The 23,665-nt window shown below is 43.9% G+C and overlaps 1 protein-coding gene across 1 annotated transcript in view; it reads left to right on the top strand.

The window, feature by feature from the left end:
- txnrd2.2 (thioredoxin reductase 2, tandem duplicate 2) overlaps positions 1–23,665 on the top strand; it is a 76,072-nt gene that overhangs the window by 2,604 nt on the left and 49,803 nt on the right. Inside the window, exons 2-6 of the mRNA XM_068054667.1 lie at positions 1,431–1,496; positions 7,977–8,033; positions 12,755–12,899; positions 22,925–22,999; positions 23,162–23,240. Of these exons, the coding sequence (XP_067910768.1) occupies positions 1,431–1,496; positions 7,977–8,033; positions 12,755–12,899; positions 22,925–22,999; positions 23,162–23,240 (422 nt within the window). The remainder of the gene's footprint in view (positions 1–1,430; positions 1,497–7,976; positions 8,034–12,754; positions 12,900–22,924; positions 23,000–23,161; positions 23,241–23,665) is intronic.

Raw genomic sequence — 23,665 nt, forward strand, 5'->3', positions numbered from 1 at the left:
CCCACTCGCCGCTCCTCTCCCCCCCACCCACTCGCCGCTCCTCTCCCCCCCACCCACTCGCCGCTCCTCTCCCCCCCACCCACTCGCCGCTCCTCTCCCCCCCACCCACTCGCCGCTCCTCTCCCCCCCACCCACTCGCCGCTCCTCTCCCCCCCACCCACTCGCCGCTCCTCTCCCCCCCACCCACTCGCCGCTCCTCTCCCCCCCCACCCACTCGCCGCTCCTCTCCCCCCCCACCCACTCGCCGCTCCTCTCCCCCCCACCCACTCGCCGCTCCTCTCCCCCCCACCCACTCGCCGCTCCTCTCCCCCCCACCCACTCGCCGCTCCTCTCCCCCCCACCCACTCGCCGCTCCTCTCCCCCCCACCCACTCGCCGCTCCTCTCCCCCCCACCCACTCGCCGCTCCTCTCCCCCCCCACTCGCCGCTCCTCTCCCCCCCCCACTCGCCGCTCCTCTCCCCCCCCCACTCGCCGCTCCTCTCCCCCCCCACTCGCCGCTCCTCTCCCCCCCCACTCGCCGCTCCTCTCCCCCCCCACTCGCCGCTCCTCTCCCCCCCCACTCGCCGCTCCTCTCCCCCCCCCCACTCGCCGCTCCTCTCCCCCCCCACTCGCCGCTCCTCTCCCCCCCCCCACTCGCCGCTCCCCTCTCCCCACCCACTTGCCGCTCCTTTTCCCCCCCACCACATCACCCCACCCACTGGCCACTCCTCCCTCCCCACCCACTCGCCGCTCCTCCCTCCCCACCCACTCGCCGCTCCTCTTCCCCCCCCCCGCACCACCCACTGGCCGCTCCTCCCTCCCCACCCACTCGCTTGCCGCTCCTTCCCCACTCTTTTTCCCCCTTCCCCAGCTGTTGTCCATTGTCTGCCCTGATTCCCTTCTATATGCCCACCATACTCCCAACAGGTAGTTATTGTTCAAAGGATGGATTCTGTATCTCCTGGCCCCACATAAGAAGTGACAGTCACTCATTCTGGTTTAAAATGCCCATTTTTGTTGTATTTCACACTTACAAAAAAAATTAAATGTAGGTCCATAAGTGACTTGATATTCTGTCATAAAATATCACTCCTAATGCTTCATTGATGCTGCACATCGTAATTCTTACCTGGAATTTGGGTTTTCCTCGCACCTTCAGGCAGTGATGATTTCTTTAGAATTTCCCAAAACAGTTCCGTATTTACCGCTAAGAGAAGGCCTGGAGCTGTTTGGGTGAATTGTGTACCAATTATTTCATTCAGGCATTTTTACCTTGTTCTCTATGGAGGAGTGCTTGACCTTCTCTTCACCTCCATTTTGTAAGGAATGATAACCGTCAACCCAGTCCTGCTTGCTGAATGCTGGATGATCCGTTGTCATAACGGGCATCTAGCTTGAACGATCTCCTCGACGCAACCGTTTTTCATTTTGGTTGTTTCTTTATTTTGCAGGAAAATATGAGTATGATCTGTTGGTGATTGGAGGAGGTTCTGGTGGCCTTGCCTGTTCTAAAGAAGGTACAGCTTAATTAATGTTAACCAGGACACTTATAATTGAGTATACTCCCTCTGCCATTACCATCAACACAGCTGTGCAATCCTAGTTCTTTGAGATTTGTAGAAGTTTACCAGGAGCAGCACCAGGAATTAGTGAAACTACAACATACGACTACATACATGCTGAACAGCGGAAACAGCATGCTTTAGACTGAGTTGAGCAATACTGCAACCAGTAGATCAGATCAGAACTCTGCAGTCACATCCAGTCATGAATGGTGGTGGATATTTAACCAACGAATAGGTGGAGGAGGCTTCATGATCATCCCAATCGTTGACGATGGTGAAGCCTTCTACATCAATGCAAAAAAGGCATTCTCAAGCATCTTTGGCCAGAGATACCAAGTAGATGATCCTTCATCATGAGTCTTCAGCCAATTTGATTCACAACACATAATATCAGGAAATGGCTGAGCGCACTGGGTAAGGCAAAGGCTCTGGGCCTTGACAACATCCTGGCTATGGCACTGAAGACTTGTGCTCCAGAACTAGCTGCACCCCGAGCCAAGCTGTTCCAGTACAGCTACAACACTGACACCTACCTGACAAATAGAAGATTGTCAGAGTATCTCCTGTTCACAAAATGCAGGACATATCCAATCTGGCCAATTACTGCCCTATATTCAATCATTAGCAAAGTGTTGGCAACAGTTCTAGCAAGTGGGACTTACTCAGCAATAACCTGCTCACCAATGCTCAGTTTAGATCCATGCAGGGCCATTCGGCTCCAGACCTCATTGTAGCCTGAGTCCAAATATGGCCAAAAGAGCCGAGTTCCAGCTGAGACTGACTGCCCTTGACATCAGGACAGCATTTGACCGAATGTGGCATCATGGAGCCCTAGTAAAATTGGTCAATGGCAATCAGTGGAAACTTTCCACTGTCTGGAGTTATAACCAGCATAAAAGTTGTGCTTGTTGAGGGCCAATCATTTCAGCTCCAGGACATCTTTGCAGGAGTTCTTCCAAGGCAGTGTCCTTGGCTCAACCATCTTTTCCTGGCAGTTGAGTTCACTCAACGTCAACATCCTTTGCAGGGGGTGGTCACCATTGACCAGAAACTTAACTGGACCAACCATTTAAATGCTGTGGCTGCAAGAGTAGGGCAGAGGCTGGAGGGGATTTGGATAGACTTAGTGAGTGGACATGAACAATGGCAGATCGAATATAATGTGGAAAATTGTGAGGTTATCCACTTTGCTAGGAGGAATAGATGTGCAGAGTATTTCTTAAATAGTAAGAGATTAGAAAGCGTGGATGAACAAAGGGACCTGGGTGTCCTCGTCAATAAGTCACCGAAAGCTAACATGCAGGTACAGCAAGCAATTAGGAAGGCTAATGGTATGTTAGCCTTTATCGCAAGAGGATTTGAGGACAGGAGAACCTTGGTTAGACTGCACCTCTAGTACTGTGTACAGTTTTGTTTCCCTTACCTTAGGAAGGATATTATTGCCATAGAGGGAGTGCAACGAAGGTTCACCAGACTTGTTCTTGGGATGGCGGGATTGTCCTATGAAGAGTGATTGGGGAAACTGGGCCAATTTTCTCTAGAGTTTTGAAGAATGAGAGGTGATCTAATTGAAACCTACAGAATACTTAAAGGGATAGACAGGGTAGATGCAGGTAAGATGTTTCCCCTGGTTGGGGAGTCTAGAACCGGGGGACACAATTTCAAAATAAGGGGGAAGCCACTTAGGACCGAGATGAGGAGACATTTCTTTAGAGGGTTGTGAATCTTTGGAATTCTCTACCCCAAAGGGCTGTGAAAGCTTAGTCGTTGAGTATGTTTAAAGCAGAGATCGACAGATTTCTAAATATCAGTGACATAAAGGGATATGGGAATAGTGTGGAAAAAAGGCATTGAAGTGGATCATCAGCCATGATCGTATTGAATGGCGGAGCAGGCTTGATGGGCTGATTGGCATACTCCTGCTATAAGTTCCTATATTCCTCTTCACTGTTTTGATTATTCAAATGACCTCTGGTTTGCTAGTTCAGAACTATAACCACTTCAGTATGCATGTTATATACATTAATATTTTCTGTTTGGTACTGATGGTCGGAAGAGCTCCTCACTTGGAAAATCCACTTACAACTTCAAAATTGTAGAATAGGAACACTCCTGCCAGAGTTCAGTACATTTTCCCTTTCCTTTTGTCCCTCCCACTGATTCCTACCCATTGAAGATGCATGATTATACTCACTGATGGAGCTATATTGTTGAGTACTAAGGTTTCTGCACAGTGAGGTGAAGGGCTTTAGGCTGGCTATAATTATGGTGTGTGTAATATAAACCAACACTTAAACCTTTTAACACCTACAGGGGCCTCGGTGTAAATTACTCTTATTAGTCTGTTAAAAAGTTAATCATTTGAGCACCTGTTTCCTACCACATTGTCACTTTATTCCTATTCCTGTGCTGTTTTGTTGATTCTCAATGTTTAATTGACCCTTTTAAAATTTATTTTTATAAACAGGCTTGATAAATTTCAACAGGCTAACAAATTATTTGTAATAATTAGAGGGCTCCCTTTCCCCACTGTCTTTTGGAAGAGATGTTAAACGCAGGCCCCATCTGCCTTTTTGGGTAAACACCAGTGATCTCATGGTGCTATTCTAGATGGCATTCTCCCAGTGTCCTGGCCAACACTGTTGCCAGCCTGATTGGTCGCCCATCTCAGCAGTGTTTGAGGGAGCCAGCTAGTAAAGTGTACTTACAGAGGAATTGTGACTGCTCTTCAAAATAATTAATTTTCTGTGAATTGTTTCAGGACTCGGTGAGAGATGTGACAATGTGAAAATTTCTGAAATACAAGTTCTTTTCTCTGTGTTTCACTTTGGTGCTGATCTAAATCAAATCGTTCAATAAATTATTAAAAATGCTTTTTTGCTTGCTGTTATTTCTGTTATGAAAATGCTTAAATGCTCAGTAATTTATAAGTTTTGAGTAGTGTATATTTGGATGATTGGAAGGGAGCAGGGAGTGGTGGTATTGGTAAATAGGTCTAACTAAGGTTAATAGGCCAGAACTAACGATCTGAAGACAAGTTCAAATCCCAGCACAGCAGCTGGGAAATTTAAATTCAGTTAATTAAATAAATCTGGAATAAAACGCTCGTCTCAGTAATGGTGACCTTAAATTATTATAAAAACCCAACTGCTTCACTATGTCCTCTAAGGAAGGAAATCTGCTATCCTTACCCGGTTTGGTCTATATGTGACTCCACTCCCACAGCAATGTAGTTGACTCTTAACTGGCCTCTGAAATAGCCTAGCAAACCCCTCTGTTGGATTGGAATGGGTAATAAGTGCAGAGCCTTGTCAACAATGTCCACATCCCATGAATGAATTTTTAAAAATGCAATTGAGTTCCAAGCAGTGATTGCCCTTTATTTATATTTAATAAGCATGTACAGAAGTTCAAAAAATTGAGAACGCGTAATTGACAATACAAAATTGGAGATGTGCAAATCTTTGAAAAGTGGGACGACAAGTTGATCTAGCTGCAAACAAACCTTATAGGAGCCTGGGTTTATAAAAGAGGTACAGAGTGCAAAAGCCAAGAGGTGTTGCTAAACCTATACAAATCACTGGTTAGGCCACGGTTAGAATATTGTTTCCAGTTTTGGTGTCTTACTTTAGGAAAGATACTAAGGGCATGAAAATGGCGCAGAAATGATCTACTAAAATGTTACCAGCAATGAGAGGCTTTAGTTATGAGGAGAGACGAGAGAAACTGGGGCACTCTTCATTAGAATAGAGAAGGTTAAAGGGAGGTCTGATAGAGGTTTTCAGAATTGTGAGGGATTTTGGTAAGGTAATTCAGGAAAAACTTTTTATCGGTGTTGAGTCAGTAACTAGAGAGCACAAATTTAAGATTTGCGCAGAGGATTGTTAGGACATGGAATGCTGTATCAGAAACAGTGATGGAAGCAAAATCCATAGTAGCTTTTAAGAGGCAAGGGAATAAATTTTTGAAAAAGAAAATTGTAAACCTTTGATATAGAATTTACAGCACAGTAACAGGCCATTTGGCCCAACTGGTCTGTGCTGGTGTTTATACTTCACACAAGCTTCTTCCACCCCTTTTCATCTCACACTCTCAGCAGAACCTTCTCTCCCGGTCTCCCTCATGTTTATCCAGGTTTTCCTTAAATGAATTTGTACTGTTTGCCTCCCTGTAGTAGCGAGTTCCACATTCTAACTGCTCTCAGGGTAAAGACTGTGGGGAAGGGACAGGGGAATGGGAGCAAGTGGATGGCACTTCCAGAGAGCTGGTGCAGGTATGATGGTCGAATATCTAAGTGCCTTGTACTGTATTAAAAGAAGTTGTATTGCATTTTATGTAATGCCAATTTTTAAAAATTCATTCATGGGATGTGGGTGTCGCTGGCTAGGCCAGCATTTATTGTCCATCTCTAATTGCCCTTGAGAAGGTGGTGGTGAGCTGCCTTCTTGAACCGCTGCAGTCCATGTGAGGTAGGTATACCCACAGTGCTGTTAGGAAGGGAGTTTCAGGATTTTGACCCAGTGACAGTGAAGGAATGGCAATATAGTTCCAAGTCAGGATAGCTTGTGACTTGGAGGGGAACTTGCAGGTGGTGGTGTTGCCATGCATTTGCTGCCCTTGTCCTTCCAGTTGGTAGAGGTCGTGGGTTTGGAAGGTACTGTTTAAGGAGCCTTGGTGTGTTGCTGCCGTGCGTGCATCTTGTAGATGGTGCTGACTGCTGCCACTGTGCGTCGGTGGTGGAGGGAGTGAATGTTTGTGGATGGGGTGCCAATCAAGTGGGCTGCTTTGTTCTGGATGGTGTCAAGCTTCTTGAGTGTTGTTGGAGCTGCACCCATCCAGGCAAGTGGCGAGTGTTCCATCACACCTGATTTGTGCCTTGTAGATGGTGGACAGGCTTTGGGGAGTCAGGAGGTGAGTTACACGCCACAGGATTCCTAGCTTCTGACCTGCTCTTGTAGCCACAGTATTTATATGAATATTCCAGTTCAGTTTCTGGTCAATGGTAACCCCGAGGATATTGATAATGGGGGATTTAGCGATCGTAATGCCATTGAATGTCAAGGGGAGATGGTTAGATCTCTCTTGTTGGAAATGGTCATTGCCTGGCACTTCTGTGGTCTGAATATTACTTGCCACTTATCAGCCCAAGCCTGGATGTTGTCCAGGTCTTGTTGCATTTCTACACGGACTGCTTCAGTATCTGAGTCGTTGCGAATGGTGCTGAACATTGTGCAATCATCAGCAAACATCCCCACTTCTGACCTTATGATTGAAGGAAGGTCATTGATGAAGCAGCTGAAGATGGTTGGGCCTAGGACACTACCCTGGGGAACTCCTGCAGTGATGTCCTGGAGGTGAGATGATTGACCTCCAACAACCACAACCATCTTCCTTTGTGCTAGGTGTGACTCCAACCAGTGGAGGGTTTTCCCTCTGATTCCCGTTGACTTCAGTTTTGTTAGGGCTCCTTGATGCCATACTCAGTCAAATGCTGCCTTGATGTCAAAGGCAGTCACTCTCACCTCACCTCTTGAGTTCAGCTCTTTTTTCCATGTTTGAACCAAGGCTGTAATGAGGTCAAGAGCTGAGTGGCCCTGGCGGAACCAAACTGAGCGTCATTGCTAAGCAAGTGCCGCTTGATACCACTGTCGATAACACCTTCCATCACTTTACTGATGTTTGACAGTAGACTGATGGAATTGAATAGTTATGTAATGTACTTAGCAACATTTTATGCATAAAGTATATTTTTTGAGAAAAAAAGCTGTTAGATCAACTCGGTGGATAAAATATTTGTTCGAGTGGCATCCTTGAGTTATTATGTCATCACTAAAGGGACAGAGCTGCTTTATGATTTCGAAAGTTCTGTCTGGTCACTGACCTGTGTCTATCACTGGCCCTGCAGACAGCGATTTTGGCTTTCGTTAATTAGCTAATATATCATCTAACTGTCCAGCATTCTTAACTGAGCCACTAGGTGGAGGACTTCAGTTGTGAGAAATGGGAAATTGAAAGGGTGTAAAGGATGACTATTTTAATCCCTTTTCCTGGCCCAGCATTGGAATGAAGTACTATTAATTTGACATTTTTGAGTTTATTAAATTACGTTTGAAAAATGTATAACGAGATACAATATTCTCCCTTTCTAAATGTATTCTACTTCTCACGCTAGAACAGTGTGTGGCTCTTTGCTCCCTCCCTTGTGCCTCACACTCTTCCCCTGACTAAGGGCATAGTCAGGTGCCCTTTTCCTATATCTCACTGATAAACCGGGAACATGCTCGTGTGTGAGCACAGTGCGGAGGGTGGTGTCGCCGCCTATTACCAAATAATGTATAGATGGAAGTATTATTATAATTCTTATAATCACTATTTGGCTGTTGCACAAACAGATCTGCAGTCTAATCACTGCTTATATTTAATTCCCCACAGCGGCCAAGTATGACAGAAAAGTAGCCGTGTTAGATTACGTGGAGCCTTCGCCTAAAGGTAAGAAAATAGCTTTCTCTGCTACAATACTAAAACTGCTAGGGTTGGTCATTTGTACCTCCCTTTCCTTGAATTTTAACATTACATTTAGATTGATATAGTTACAAGTTGTAGTGTTAGAATTTGAGTGCTGTCACTGTACTGTTGAGACTAAACTTCTACTATAGCCTTTAAAAAAGCTGCCACAGAAGTCACTCATCCTGTGCTGCAGGAGATAGCTGGCATGTGTTGTTCCAATTTTAATTTTGCTGGTTTATTGATGTAGGCCATATTTTGGATGAAAGCTACTATTTCATTGCATTTGGGTTTGTGGCCTGACCATTTATCATAAAACACAGAAACATAGAATGATTTACAGCACAGCCCATTGTGTCCATCCCAGCCGAAAAAGAGCTACCAAGCCTAATTCCACCTTCCAGCTCTTGGTCTGTACCCTGTCGGTAACAGTACTTCAAGTGCATATTCTAATGTTTCATCTATGGGATGAGGGTTTCTGCCTCTACCATCCTTTCAGGCTATGAGTGCCAGGCCCCCACCATCCTCTGGGTGAAAAAAAAATAATCCTCAACTATCCTCTAATCCTTCTATCAATTACTACCAATATCCTCTGTACCCTCTCTGGTGCAAGCACAAATAGTGAATGTATGTTTAGGCAGGATGTGGTAATGTAATTTGGAGGCCAAAGAAGGTAATGTAATTTGGTGATTTACAGTAGATGAATACTTTTTAGTCTTGTTCTCCTTCCCTCCTTTCTTACCCCCCACGTTCAAAAGACAGCAACTCATGCTGGGGTCAGTTCCACCTGTCTAGTCTATGGGTGCCAGTAGCCCTCTCATACCTTGCTCAAGTGACCATTCCTCAGGTGTCGACACATGGTAAAATTGATTGAAGCTCCCTCAGATACACAGTAATTAGGAACACTAACACTGGGAGACTGAAATAAAATTGCATCAATTGGATTCACAGTCTCTGTATCGAGCTGCAATCTTTCTATTTCCCTAAAGTACCATGAGTAATATTCTCCTCTTCTATGGAATTAACAAAAATGGATATAGCAACAGGGTTGAGTGGTAGATTGTAGTGACTTGGACCTACTGGCAAGCCTTGACTCTGCTCCAAATGGAACTAGGCTTCAGCTCCGGCCTCCTGGCAGGCCTTAAACCTCGACTCCACTGCTCAACTAGGCCCTGATCCAGACCACCAAGCAGGCTGTGACTTTCCAATCCCAGAGGGGCCTGAAGACTACCTACCACTCCCCCACCCACCAGCCCCAATGCCACCTTGCAGAGTTGTCCAGTTAAAGATAGTATCTAAGTTAAAGAAAAAGCCTATGATTGTGCAAAGATGGGAGGCAGTTCAGAAGATTGGACAGAATATAAAAAACAGCAAAGAATGACTAAAAGTTTGATAAGGAAGGTAAAATTAGAGTAAAGCTAGCTAGAAATATAAAGACATACAGTAAGAGTTTCTATAGATATTTACAAAAGAAAAGAGTTAAAGTGAGCGTTGGTCCTGTATAAAGTGAATCTGGGAATTAATAAGGAGATGGCAGATGAATTGAACAGATATTTTGCATTGGTCTTCACTATTGAGGATACAAATAACATCCCAATATTAGCTGTAAGTCAGGAAATGGAAGGGAGAGAGGAACTCAAGAAAATTACAATCACCAGGGAGGTGGTACTGAACAAATTGTTGGAGCTGCGGGCTGACAAGTCCCCGGGTCCTGATGGACTTCATCCTAGGGTGTTAAAAGAAGTGGCCAGTGCGATAGTTGATGCGTTAGTTTTAATTTTCCAAAATTCCCTAGATTCGGGGAAGGTTCCGTTAGATTGGAAAATCGCGAATGTAACTCCTTTATTCAAAAAGGGTGGGAGACAGAAAGTGGGAAACTGCAGGCCAGTTAGCTTCGGGAAAATGTTGGAAGATATTATTAAAGATGTTATAGCAGGGCATTTAGAAAAATTCAAGGTAATCAGGCAAAGTCAACATGGTTTGTGAAAGGGAAATCATGTTTAACCAATTTATTGGAGTTCTTTGAGGGAGTTACGTGTGCTGTGGATAAAGGGGAATGGGTGGATGTATTGTACTTAGGTTTCCAGAAGGCATTTGAGAAGATGGCACATCAAAGGTTATTGCAGAAAATAAAAGCTCATGGTGTAGAGGGTAACATATTGGCATGGATAGAAGATTGACTAGCTAACAGGAAACCGAGAGTAGGCATAAATGGGTCATTTTCTGGTTGGCAAGATGTAACGAATGGTATGTCATAGGGATCTGTGCTGGGGCCTCAACTTTTTACAATTTATATAAATGACTTAGAAGACGGGACCAAAGGTATGGTTGCTAAATTTGCTGATGCCACAAAGATAGATAGGAAAGTAACTTGTGAAGAGGACATAAGGAGGCTACAAAGGGATATAGATAGGTTAAGTGAGTGGGCAAAGACCTGCCAAATGGAGTATAATGTGGGAAAGTGTGAAATTGTCCACTTTGGCAGGAAGAATAAAAAAGAAGCATATTATCCAAATGGTGAGAGATTGCAGAGCTCTGAGATGCAGAGGGATCTGGGTGTCCTAGTGCATGAATCGCAAAAAGTTAGTATGCAGGTACAGCAAGTAATTAGGAAAGCAAATAGAATGTTATTGTTTATCGTGAGGGGAATTGAATACAAAAGTAGGGAGGTTACGCTTCAGCTATACAGGGCATTGGTGAGACCACATCAGGAGTACTGTGTACAGTACTGGTCTCCTTAGTTAAGATTAGATTAGAGATACAGCACTGAAACAGGCCCTTCGGCCCACCGAGTCTGTGCCGACTAGCAACCACCCATTTATACTAATCCTACACTAATCCCATATTCCTACCAAACATCCCCATCTGTCCCTATATTTCCCTACCACCTACCTATACTAGTGACAATTTATAATGGCCAATTTACCTACCAACCTGCAAGTCTTTTGGCTTGTGGGAGGAAACCGGAGCACCCGGAGAAAACCCACGCAGACACAGGGAGAACTTGCAAACTCCACACAGGCAGTACCCAGAATCGAACCCGGGTCCCTAGAGCTGTGAGGTTGCAGTGCTAACCACTGCGCCACTGTGCCGCCCAGGAAGGATGTAAATGTGCAGGAGGCAGTACAGAGAAGGTTTACTAGACTAATACCTGGAATGGGCAAGCTGTCTTATGAGGAAAGATTGGACAGGCTCGGCTTGTATCCGCTGGACTTTAGAAGAGTAAGAGGCAACTAGATTGAAATATATAAGATCCTGAGGGGCCTGACAGGGTGGATGTGGAAAGGATGTTTCCCCTTGTGGGAGAATCTAGAACTAGGGGTCACTGTTTAAAAACGAGGTCACCCATTTAAGACCGAGATGAGGAGAAATTTTTTCTCTGTCGTGAGTCTTTGCAATTCTCTTCCTCAAAAGGTGGTGGAAGCAGAGTCTTTGAATATTTTTAAGGCAGAGATAGATAAATTCTTGATAAGGGGGTGGAAAGTTATCAGGGGTAGATGGAAATATGGAGTAATCAGTTCAGCCACGAACTTATAGAATGACAGAGTAGACTCGAAGGGCCGAGTGGCCTACTTCTGCTCCTAATTCATATGTTCATATGTCCAATAAAGGGTTCCAACTTTCTTGGAACAAAAGCAATTTATAAATGGAACTTCTCGTCCTTCCTTGTGTTGGTTGCCCCTTAGGACTGAGCTCCACTATCTTGCTGCCTCCCACCTTTGCTACCCTGCCTCACCTGCAGCCTCTCCCTGCACTCCACCATCAATACTCCAGCTTCTTCCACCTCCCAGTTGAACAGGACCCCATTTCTGCTGACATTTGGCCTGTTCTACCAAGGGTTGTTGTGTGGTGAACAGGAAAGTTTCAATGGAAGATACTTTCCCTCTGTTTCTTAGCCCTTGGTTTAATTTTCTTGTGAAATTTGAAGTGCTAGTTATGTTGACAAATGTAAAGTTAGTTGAGGCAAGTTCACAATTTGTTTCACCATTTTCTAATCCTATCTACTTTATTGCTAAAACAAGCAGACAGGAATTGTGGCGCCCAAAGCACCTGACTGCCCTTTGATCAGGGATGAGGTGTGGTGATAGAGGGAGAAAGACTCGAGGTTTTTTTTTGAAAAAAGGCAAACAGCAAAAATATAACTTTTTAAAATTCCCTTTTTACATAAACCTGTAAACCGCTAATCGGTTTCACTTATGAGTAAAGTAACACTAGGGATCAGATTCACTTGATTGGTCGCATTCTCGCTTCTGAATTGGAAGTACATAATTTAGTCTGACATCTTGTTATCGAGGGATTGCTGCACTGTCAGAAGTGCCATCTTTCAGACGAGATGTTAAACTGAGGCCCCGTCTGCCTGTGTAGGCAGGTGGAAAATATGCCGTGGCACTATTTGAAAAAGAGCTGGGAACTCTCCTGGTGTATCAGTTTTGACAGTCAACACTACCAAAGTATATTACCTGGGTATTTATCTCACTTTCTGTCGGTCGGGCCTTGTTGGGTGCAGCACAGCTACCATATTTACTTACAAAACAGCATAAGCAATTCATTGGCTGTGAAGCACTTTGGGAGGTCCTGAGGACATGAAAAGCATTGTAGAAATACAATTCTTCTCTCAATCTTGTGTATTTTTTAACTTTGGAATGTGGCATCTGTTTTGTTGCAAGAAGGTGTGGAACTTACATCATTGTTTGCTGTCATTCTAGGCACCAGATGGGGTCTCGGTGGTACTTGTGTCAATGTGGGCTGCATTCCCAAAAAACTAATGCACCATGCAGCCCTGCTCGGGGGTGCCATGAAAGATGCCAAGAATTATGGTTGGAATATACCCCTGCCTGTGCAGCATGACTGGTATGTTCAAAATTTTAATACTTAAAAATAAATAGAATTAATTATTTGCTTGTTTAGTATCATAGTTGGAGGTCCTGAGAAGCGGTGAGGCATTTATCCCAGGATGATAGATTTATACACACTGTACAATAAATCATAATGAGAGGAGTATAATTAATCTTTACTCATGGCAGGTGGATGAAAGAATCAACAGACAACTGGCCCAAGTTGTTTGCTCGCACCTCTAAGGCATTAGTTGCGCAAGCATATTGCCTAGACCTGAGAGTTGGTTGCCTTCTCCCTCCTGCTTGATGCTTAGAACCAGGGACACAAAGGCACAGTTTTGCTCCTTAGCTAGCATTATATTTAAAGTAAGCAAGTGTTAGCTTGGCTCAGTTGGCAGAATCCTTACACAAAGTCAGAAGGTTTTGAGGGTTCAACTCCCACTCCAAGACTTGAGTGCACAATTTAGATGGACACTTCAGTGCAGTACTGTGGGAGTGCTATATTGTCTAAGGTGCCATCTTTTGATGAGATGTCTGGTAACTCAGAGGGGGATATAAAAGATCCTGTGGCACTAATCAAAGAAGAGCAGATAGTTCTGGTTACTTGGCCAACATCACTCCCCTTAATTAACCTTACCATAAGCAGATTAATTGGTCATTCATCTCATTTGCTGGTTGTGGGATCTTGCTGTGTGTAAATTGGCAGTTCCTCTTCAGTATATTGCAACAGTGAGTGCACTTCAAAAGTAATCCATTCGTTGTGAAGGGCTTCAGGATGCTGTGAGGATGTGATACAGTGCTATATTTGGAAGTGCTGTAGTTTGATTTTTTTTTTAAGTTGCATTTTTGCATTAATAGGACCACCACAGTAATCCTTCTCTAAACTTCTTGAAAACTTGTAGTTTGCTTGAGATTTTCAGACGAAGACTTGCAATAAAGTCCTTTTATTTCCCTTCATTACCTTTTGTCCCCAGACCTTCTCTGATGTACAGTAACATGGACACCATTTCAATTACTATCAGCTCACCCTAGTATCCCTTCTTCGGCAAGTATGAGTCTAGTTTGTGAGCTTTGACTGACTGTGGCAAGTATCGCAGCTATCCCTCACAACCGCATATGCACACTTTTTAGTGGGTTGGGGATGTTGGATAGAAGTCGGCATTGTGAATCCTATTTTCTTTTGCCTGGCACTGAGGTGCTTGACCAATTATAGTAGCTCTGCCTTGATTCTGGATAAGATCAACTAACTCAGCGCAGATCAGCACTGGAACCTGGGATCTTCTGGTCTGCATGACTTTTTACTCTCATGGCAACCATAAATTGATGCAAACAATTTTGGCAGCACAAGTACTTTGTAACTAGTAATGTTTTCCCTAAAACCAAGCCGTAGTTTCTCCTTTCCCTGCACCTGGAGCAGCCATGCAATAGATTATACATACTGTACAATAAATCATAATGAGAGGACTGCAATTAATCTTTAGACTTGATGGATGGAGCTTTCGTGGTTAGCATAAAACTACTGGTCATGACATGTATTTTAATGAAGTTGTCCCACTAGCAGAGCCATTAAAAACAAAATTAAGTGCTAATAGAGTCATGATTACTCTTGACATCCTTTACTTCTAATTCTGTTGATTAATTTGAGGGATTGGGTTGGGAAGAAGTGTTTAAATAAGTTCCTTGCCTAACTATGTGAGGGAGCAGATGTAACATCAGTGTGAGGTACTGTAATGGAAAATTGGAAATGTCTTCTTTTGAAACATAAAGGACTCTACATTTTAAAATTTGTTTGTGGTAAATCATATTTGGCAGGACTGTTACGAGTGTAAAAATGTCTCCTTTGGTTCCTGGAAGTTTCTTTGTATCAGAGAAAATACCTCTCTTGATTAATGAATTGTTGTTCGTCATCCAAAGCAAAGATGACCATATCCATCATCTGGCGTGTTTGGTAGGGTTCCAGTGGGTACAAAGGTGACTGCTAAGGCCAACCTGCACCTCGAAGGTTCTGCTGCAAATAGGGCAGGATACTGCAGCAGATTGAGTTATGGACGAGCTGCTGGCTTGGGATTTCCTCTCCTTGCATTATCCCACTACTTCCGATACGCACTTGCTTTCGAAGGATGCAGCACCCTTCTTTATTCGGTTGCGCCAGGTGCAGCGATCCTGGATGAGCTTCTCCCAGGACTCGGGGTTGATATCAAATCTCCTAAGCAATGCCTTCAAGGTGTCCCTGCAGCACTTCCTTTGACCTCCATGAGAGCGCACCCCTCAAGCTGTCCATAGAAGGTTCACTTTGGTACGTGAGTGTCAGGCATTCTGGCTACATGCCCAGCCCAACTCAGTTGTGACTGTCTCAGTATGGTGTGGATGCTTGGCATGCCAGCTCGGGTGAGCACCTCAGTGTCTGGTATTTTGTCCTGCTATCTAACGTTCAGAAGCTTCCAAAGGCAGCTGAAGTGAAAGTAGTTGAGCTTCTTGGCATGACGCTGGTACACAGTCCAAGGCTCACATGCATAGAGCAGAGTGCGCAGGACTATTGCTCTACAGACTTTTTTTGGTAGGCAGACTTAGTCCTGTTCATTCCCAGACTGATGTTCAAAGTCTGCCAAAGGCTACACTTGCTTTGGCAATGCTTACAACTGTCTTGTCCTCAATGTCGACAGCTCGAGAGAGTTTGCTGCTGAGATAATTAATAAATTAACTAATGAATTAGTGTTGGTTCAGAAGGACTTGCTGGTGCTGACTGGGTGGTTTGCTTAACAAGTACCACAGATGAGCATAAATGTCGGTGCTGACCAACCCTCCTGGGGTGTAGGCAAATTATCAGTGTCTTGCTATCAGAGGTCATTAGTTCACCTGTGTAAACATTGTATTGGGATGACCTGCTAGGCAGTTTCTGTGCCTCTCAACACCTTTTTTGATTGCCACTGTTGTATGATTGGGGACATTACTCTTGTATTATAAGTACATAAGTAATAGGAACTAGAGTCGGCCATTTGACCCTTTTAGCCTGTTCTGCCCTTCAACAAGATCATAGCTGATCTATGTCAACACCTTCCTGTATGATCCCCATATCCCTTAATTCCCTTCGTACCCAAAAATCTATCAATTTCTCTTCTTGATTATACTCAATGACTGAGCATCCACAGCTCTAGAGTAGAGAATTCCAAAGATTCTCAACCCTCTGAAGAAATCTCTTTTCATCTCAGTCTTAAATGGCCAGCCCCATATTATCTTTCTTTGTCCCAATTCGCATGATGGAGCAAAAGAGGGTGTACAATCAGGACCAAGTATCAAGGAATCTTCTGCGACGCTCCACTTTGCCAGGCAGCTAATGTGCTGGGGCAGGTGAAATACCCTGTGAACATTCATTTTTGTGTATCATTTTTGCATCAACAGATGGAAAGTGTAATATTTCTGGGAAAATACAGAACCTGGAGATGTTTCATTGTTTTGCAACAGATTCTGTGCCCTAAGTATGAAACATTCTGCTCTATCTATCTCTTGTTTTTAACTTGTGCCTCTGCTAGTTTTATTTTTCACAACAAACCAGATTTGTAGTTTGTAGCCTGAAAAGTGCAGTCTGTCACTTATGCATCATTATGACCAATAGCATACAGTGGTAACCTATCCTATTTCAATTACACTACTTGTCAAGGGTTCATTATTCACCTCATGGCCAGCTATTCCAGATTACTTAGTTCAGGATGAAGATCACAGGGAGCGTGGGCTTGTCTGTGGAAGTGAACCTTTGCACTAGGGCCAAGGAAAAAGTACCTGCAGCAATTCTAAATGGTAACAACCATAATTCAGCATTTGTCAAAATATTGCGGATGCTGGAAATCTGAAATATAAACAGAAAATGCTGGAATCACTCAGCAAAAAAGGAAAGAACAGCTTGCATTTATATAGGAACATAGAAGCAGGAGTAGGCCATTCAGCCCATTGAGCCTGCCGCGCCATTCAATATGATCATGGCTGATCATCCGCTTCAATGCCTTTCTCCCACACTATCCTCATAACCCCTTATGTCATTTGTGACATGTCTTTCATGACCACAGGATGTCTCAAAGTGCTTTACAGCCAATGAAGTACGTTTGAAGCATAGTCATTGTTGCAATGTAGGAAATGCAGCAGCCAATTTGTACATAGCAAGCTCCCAGAAACAGCAATGTGCTAATGACCAGATAATCTGTTTTTTGTGACATCAGTTGAGGGATAAATAATGGCTAAAACACTGAAATACAGAGGCAGGGAAAGGGGGCAGGGGAGGAAAGAACAAAAGGGAAGGTCTGTTATCAGGTGGAAGGCAGGAGAGATTAAATGTTTAGTTTAGTTTAGTTTAGAGATACAGCACTGAAACAGGCCCTTCGGCCCACCGAGTCTGTGCCGACCATCAACCACCCATTTATATTAATCCCATATTCCCTACCACTTCCCCACCTTTCCTCAATTCTCCTACCACCTACCTACACTAGGGGCAATTTACTATGGCCAATTTACCTATCAACCTGCAAGTCTTTGGCTGTGGGAGGAAACCGGAGCACCCGACGGAAACCCACGTGGTCACAGGGAGAACTTGCAAACTCCACACAGGCAGTACCCAGAACTGAACCCGGGTCGCTGGAGCTGTGAGACTGTGGTGCTAACCCCTAAGTGAAAAAGCAGATTTTAAAAAGTTCACCAGTTGCTCCTGTCGTAGTAAAGCAGTGTGAGATGACTTTCCCAAGGTGGCACTCCACAGCATGTCAGAATTTCATCTGGATATCTTCAGTAGGATTAGAGTACACCATTTCAATTGATGCAAAGTGGAAATTGCTTCCCTTTGACAGAAGCTATGTAATATAACTAGCCTGTGGGATAGCTTTCCCCTATTAATGTCAGCAGATCTCTGTAATAATTGATACTCAAAAATCAGCAGATGTTGCACCTAGAATAATAACCACTGCAAATTGTTTTCAAAGGAATGGACTGTAAGATTTAAAGAGGAATGAAAAACAAACCGGTTAACTTTTGACTTTTGGCTGTTTGCACGGACTGTACAATAAAGATTAAAAGTTACAAAGACTAGTGTGTTTAACTTTCTGAGGCATTTCTGCTTCTTAAAGACATCAATTGGAAATGAGTTAATCCGTTTTGAGTTTATGCGGCACCAGTCCGATGATCTCACCAGGCACCCGAAGGCACTTTTGGGCAGTGAGGCGCCAGTTAGGTTTGGGAAATGAGTGGAATACAAAGAATGTTCATTTGATAATTTACCTTAAACAAGTCTGCAGTGCACATTGCCTCACACCTCTAGTGATATGATGAAGAAATCATTCCAACCTGCCTGCTCTTTAACTGACACGTGCTAAATATACAGCTGTCAGGTTGCTTCAAGGAGGCGTTCCCATCAAGCAAACAAAAATAACAGGTGTCTGATTCATGGCTGCCTGTCCTCAGGCAAAAAATATGCTTTAGTCATCAGTTAATGAACTTCTATGCTCGTGTACTCTTGCAGCTGGAGATCTAAAATAGGATAGAAGAGGAGCTAAAGGGGACTGCAGAGAGTAGAAAGAAGTTACTTAAAGGAGTAATATACTTCTACTAGAAATTAAAGATATATTGTTCTCATCCCCGAGTAGAGAGCACTTAGTGTAAATTAGAATGCAAAATTAGGCCAGTTTTCGCATTTAGCCCCTCCCTCCTTAGCCTACGTGCAGTTTACTTTATCACGGATCAACTCCAATCCATCAGTTTCTTGACATGGGTGACACCAATCTACAGAAAGATAAAGCACTGGTTAATTTATTCTTGACCATAACTCGGGTAGATTCACAGAACTTTAACTGGTTTTACTGTGAGTCTGCCCCATGCATCTGGGGATGAGGGTGAAGGTGGGGGAGATGAGGGAAAGGGAATCTTCTCTCATCTAGAAACAAGCATATGAATAATGACAGACTTAATGACAGGTAAAGACCCTCTGGTCCATGCAGCCTCTACCACATAACAACATATACACTGTCCACCCCATCTAAAGCCATGTGATTTCCCGGGAGAGGTGAACAACCAGATTTAAAATTTGTGGGAAATTCCACTCTGACCCATCTAGGTGATTGAAATTATCCAGAAGATCACTCTGGCTCTGAATTACCTGCCGTAACTACCTTTAATCAGAGGTGATGTCTGTCTCAACCAAAAGCAGGTCTATCTCTCGCTTAAAGGAATTCCACTGCACAGGACAGCAGACCTTAAAGCTTGTTGATTTTTTTCTTTCTTGCTTCTGTCCAAGTTAAATACTCATTCTCAGCAATGCCTCACAATCTTAAAAACTGGCTATTACCTTTTAATTTTCTTCACTAAAATAATAAATGTTCAGTTATCTTTGGAACTTTATTCCAATGATGGCGTCCAGACTCTTTCACAATGCATTGATGTTCCTTTTGAAAGAAGAATGTCCAAAATTGTACACAACATTCTAAATATTATTTGCAAATGATACTGGATTAGATAATCAGGGTGCCCGATCACGAGGCCCCCCCCCCCCCCCAAAGCCGTCAGAGAGCCGCCTGCTTTTGTCAGGCGGCTTCTCTCGGGCCTCGGCTGCCCTACCGGCCACAGGTAAAATCCCCGTGGCAGCGGGCGGTGGCCCTTAAGTGGCCACTTAAGGGCCTTGATTGCCCTGAGGCGGGCAAGCCATTTATCGTCACCGCCGCCACCCTGCGTAAAGTGGCAGTGGAGGGGGGAGTGGGTCAGGAAGGGTCCCCCTACACTCTGGCTCCACTTTATGCTCTCCCGCCCGCCACCTTCCCACTCTTTGTGGGGGGGGGGGCGCGTAAAATTCCAGCCCACATCTCATGAATGAATTACAAAAAAAAAGCTCTCATTCTCCTAAACTCCAGACAATATAAACCATTCCACTCAATCTCTCCTCATGGGCCAGCCCCCTCATCCCAGGCGTCAATCCATTGAACCTTTATTCCACCGCCTCCAAGGCATTATATCCTTCCTTGGGAAAGGAAACCACAATTGTACACAGTACTTCAGGCATCATCTCGCCCAAGTCCTATATAATTGCAACAAGATTTCCTTACTCTTGTACTCTTTCCAATAAAAGCTAACATGCAATTTGCCTTCCAAATTGCTTGCTAAACTCAAAATTTGTTACAATATTTTGAGAGAGATCGCCATCAAGACATTCCACGATTAGATATGCCAAGTCAGGATTGACTATAAATCTCTTGAAATATCTGCTGCTCTCTGCCTTTATTATTTCTTCAATGGCCTCTATGACTAGGAAGTCAAACCTGGATAATGACCTCTGCTGTACCTCTGCCTCTATCTGTCAGTGTAGTGCAGTCTTGTGGGTTCAAATTCCATTCCAGAAACTTGAGCACAAAAATGAAGGCTGACACTCCAATGCATACTAAGGGCATGCTGCACTGTTGCAGGTGCTGTCTTTTGGCAGAGACATTAAATCGAGGCCCCATCTGCCATCTCGCAGATGGACATAAAAAAATCCCATGGCACTATTTTGAAGAGTAGGGGAGTTATCCCCAGTGTCCTGGCCAATATTTATCTCATAATCAACATCACAAAGAGATTGTCTTGTCATTATCACATTGCCGTTGTGGGAATTTGCTGTGCGCAAATTGGCGTCCTACATCACACCAGTGACTACAGTTCAAAAGTACCTCATTGTAAAGTGCTTTGGGATATCCTGAGTTGATAAATGCAAATCGCTCTTTTGGATGAAACTTTGCCCGTCTCAACTCATCTGCTGCTAAAACCCTCATTTATGCCTTTATTACCTCTAGACTTGACTATTCCAACATACTCCTGACTGGTCTCCCACATTCTAATCTCTGTAAATTTTAGGTCATCCAAAACTCTGTTGCCCATGTCTTAATTCGCACCAGATCCCGTTCCCCTATAACCCCTGTGCTCGCTGACCTACGTTGGTTTCCGGTCAAGCAAAGTCTTGTTTTTAAAATTCTCATCCTTGTTTTCAAATCCCTTCATGGCCTCGCTCTTCCCTATCTCTGTTATCTCCACCAGCCCCAAACCCTCCAAGATATCTGTGCTCCTCTAATTCTGGTCTCTTGTGCATCCCTGATTTTAGTCGCTCCACCATTGATGGCCGCGCCTTCAATTGCCTAGGCCCCAAGCTCTGGACTATACTCCCTACACCTCTGCCTTTCCATCTTGCTTTCCTCCTTTCAGGCACTCCTTAAACCTACCTCTTTGAACAAGCTTTTGGTCATCTGACTTAATATCTCTTTTTGTGGCTCGGTGCCATGTTTTGTTTTATAATGCTCCTGTAACGTGCCTTGGGACATTTCATTGTATTACAGGCACTTTATAAATATAAATTGTTGTTGAGATATTAAACCTAGGCCTTGTCAGGTGGATATAAAGATTCCACAGCACTATTTCAAAGAGGAAGAAGAGATCTCCCTGTTATCTTGGTCGATATTTATCCCTCAATCAGAATCACTAAAAAATAGATTATCTGATCATTCTTGTTTATGGGAGCTTTCTGTGCACAAATTGGTTGCTGTGTTTTCTACATTACACCAGTAACTACACTTCATTGGTTGTAGAGCATTTTTGGACATCCTGAGGTGCTATAAAAATGCAAGTTTTTTTTTAAGCACCCATTTATTGTGTATCCCTGTTTGGCATTTATTGTTCCATCGCCTTACAGTTCTGCATTGTTTTATTTCTGTTGCCGTTGCTCTCGTGTGCTTGTCGCATGCCGTTCCACACACCTCAGGATGCAGTTGTAAGCTTGGTGTGCTTGGCATTGTACCATTCACTATACATGAATTGGAATCAGGCTACATAGAGTGAGAAAATTTACCCATCATCTGTTCACTTCACCAACCTTTCAACTGTTAGTGGTAGCCTCACAGGGCAGTAAGAGATATTTGGTTTGAAATTAAAACAAACCCTTAAGTAGTGTTTTATTAGTGGCAGACAGTGTCCATGTTTCCGACGCATACAGGAGGGCAGGTAATACTCTGGCCCTGTAGAGCATGAGCTTGGTGCCAGGTTTGAGCTCTTTGTCGTCAAACACTCTTTTCCTCAGACAACCAAAGGCTGTGCTGGCACACTGGAAGCGATGCTGAGTTTCATCGTTGATGTCAGCCCTTGCTGAGAGGAGGCTCCCAAGGTATGGGAAGTGATCTACATTGTCCAGTGGTTTGCCGTGGATCTTGATAGTCGGGGGGCAGTGTTGCACTGCAGGAGCAGGCTAGTAGAGGACCTTCGTCTTCCAGATGTTTAGCTTAAGGCCCATTCAGTGACAGGACAGGCCAATTTCTCCATTATTGAGACACTGGTCATGGCTAGTCAGTTACATTGGGTGGGCCACATCTTCCACATGCCTGACACAAGACTCCCAAAACAAGCTTTCTACTCCGAACTCTGTCACAGTAAGGGGCTACCAGGAGGGCAGAGGAAATGCTACAAGGATGTCCTTAAAGCCTCCCTGAAAAAATGTGACATCTCCATTGATTTGTGGGAATCTCTTGCCCGAGACAGCCTAAAATAGTGAACGGTGTCAGCCAGTTCGAACAACGTCGACACGTCCAGGCAGCGACCAAGCGCAAACAGCGGAAGGAGCGTTCGGAATTTTGAGCATCCCATTCACTCGCCTCATCAAACACCAACTGCCCCACCTGTGGACTGCTCAGTCACCTAAGGACCCACAACCCTGGAGTGGAAGAAAGCCATCCTTATTCCTGAGGAACTGCCTAAGAAAAAGTAAGAAGATTAGTGGCATAATCTCATTATTGGTGGTTTATGTTGAAGAATACCATTGCTGATACAGTGCCTGGGTTGGTGCAATGTGTAAATGTTGCATTTCACTACATTGATGAGAGTAACTGCTCTGGAAGGTCATCGACCTGAAATGTTAACTCTCTTTCTCTCCCCCCAGAAGCTGCCTGACCTGCTGAGTATTTCCAGCATTTTCTGCTTTTATTTCAGATTTCCAGTATCTGCAGTATTCTGTGCTTGTTTAGATGAGAGTAACTAATGGCTTGCTTTCCTCTTTAGGGGTAGCATGGCAAACGCTATTCAAAACTATGTGAAATCCTTAAACTGGGGACATCTAGTGCAACTTCAAGATAGGTGAGCACGAGCAATGTCATCTGGCAGTTTTTAAATGGAATTTGCAGCCTTTTCAGTTTCTTCTGCAAATTAAATTTCAGCATTATTTTTCAGAAATTACATTTCATTTGGATATTTTTAATTTCCAAAGCAGAACATGTAACCTCTCTTTATCCTTAACAGGAAGGTGAAATATATGAATCTCAAAGGTGTTTTTGTAGACAAACATACTGTTCAAGGGGAGTCCAAACAAGGTAAAAAGGTGAGGCTTCTGCATCTGTAGTTCTATATTTACAGCACTTGTTTCGATACTTTTTAAAGTATTTTGAGATGGTAGGGGGCAGGTAGTGGTATTCTCACTGGACTAGTAACCCAGAGACCCAAGGTATTCTCCTGGGGACATGGGTTCGAATCCCACAACAGCAGAAGATGGAATCTTAATTCAATTAATAAAAAAATCTGGAGTTAAAAAGCTAATCTAATGATGGCCATGAAACCAATGTCGATTGTCGCAAAAATCCATCTGGTTCACTAATGTCCTTTAGGGAAGGAAATCTGCTGGTCTGGCCTCCATGTGACTCCAAACCCACAGAAATGTGGTTGACTCTTAAAATGCCCACTGAAATGGCCTAGCAAGCCACTCATTTGTACCTAACTGCTAAAAAGTCGATAAGGAATGAAACCGGA

Source organism: Heterodontus francisci, chromosome 23, assembly GCF_036365525.1.
Source record: "Heterodontus francisci isolate sHetFra1 chromosome 23, sHetFra1.hap1, whole genome shotgun sequence".
Taxonomy (NCBI): domain Eukaryota; kingdom Metazoa; phylum Chordata; class Chondrichthyes; order Heterodontiformes; family Heterodontidae; genus Heterodontus; species Heterodontus francisci.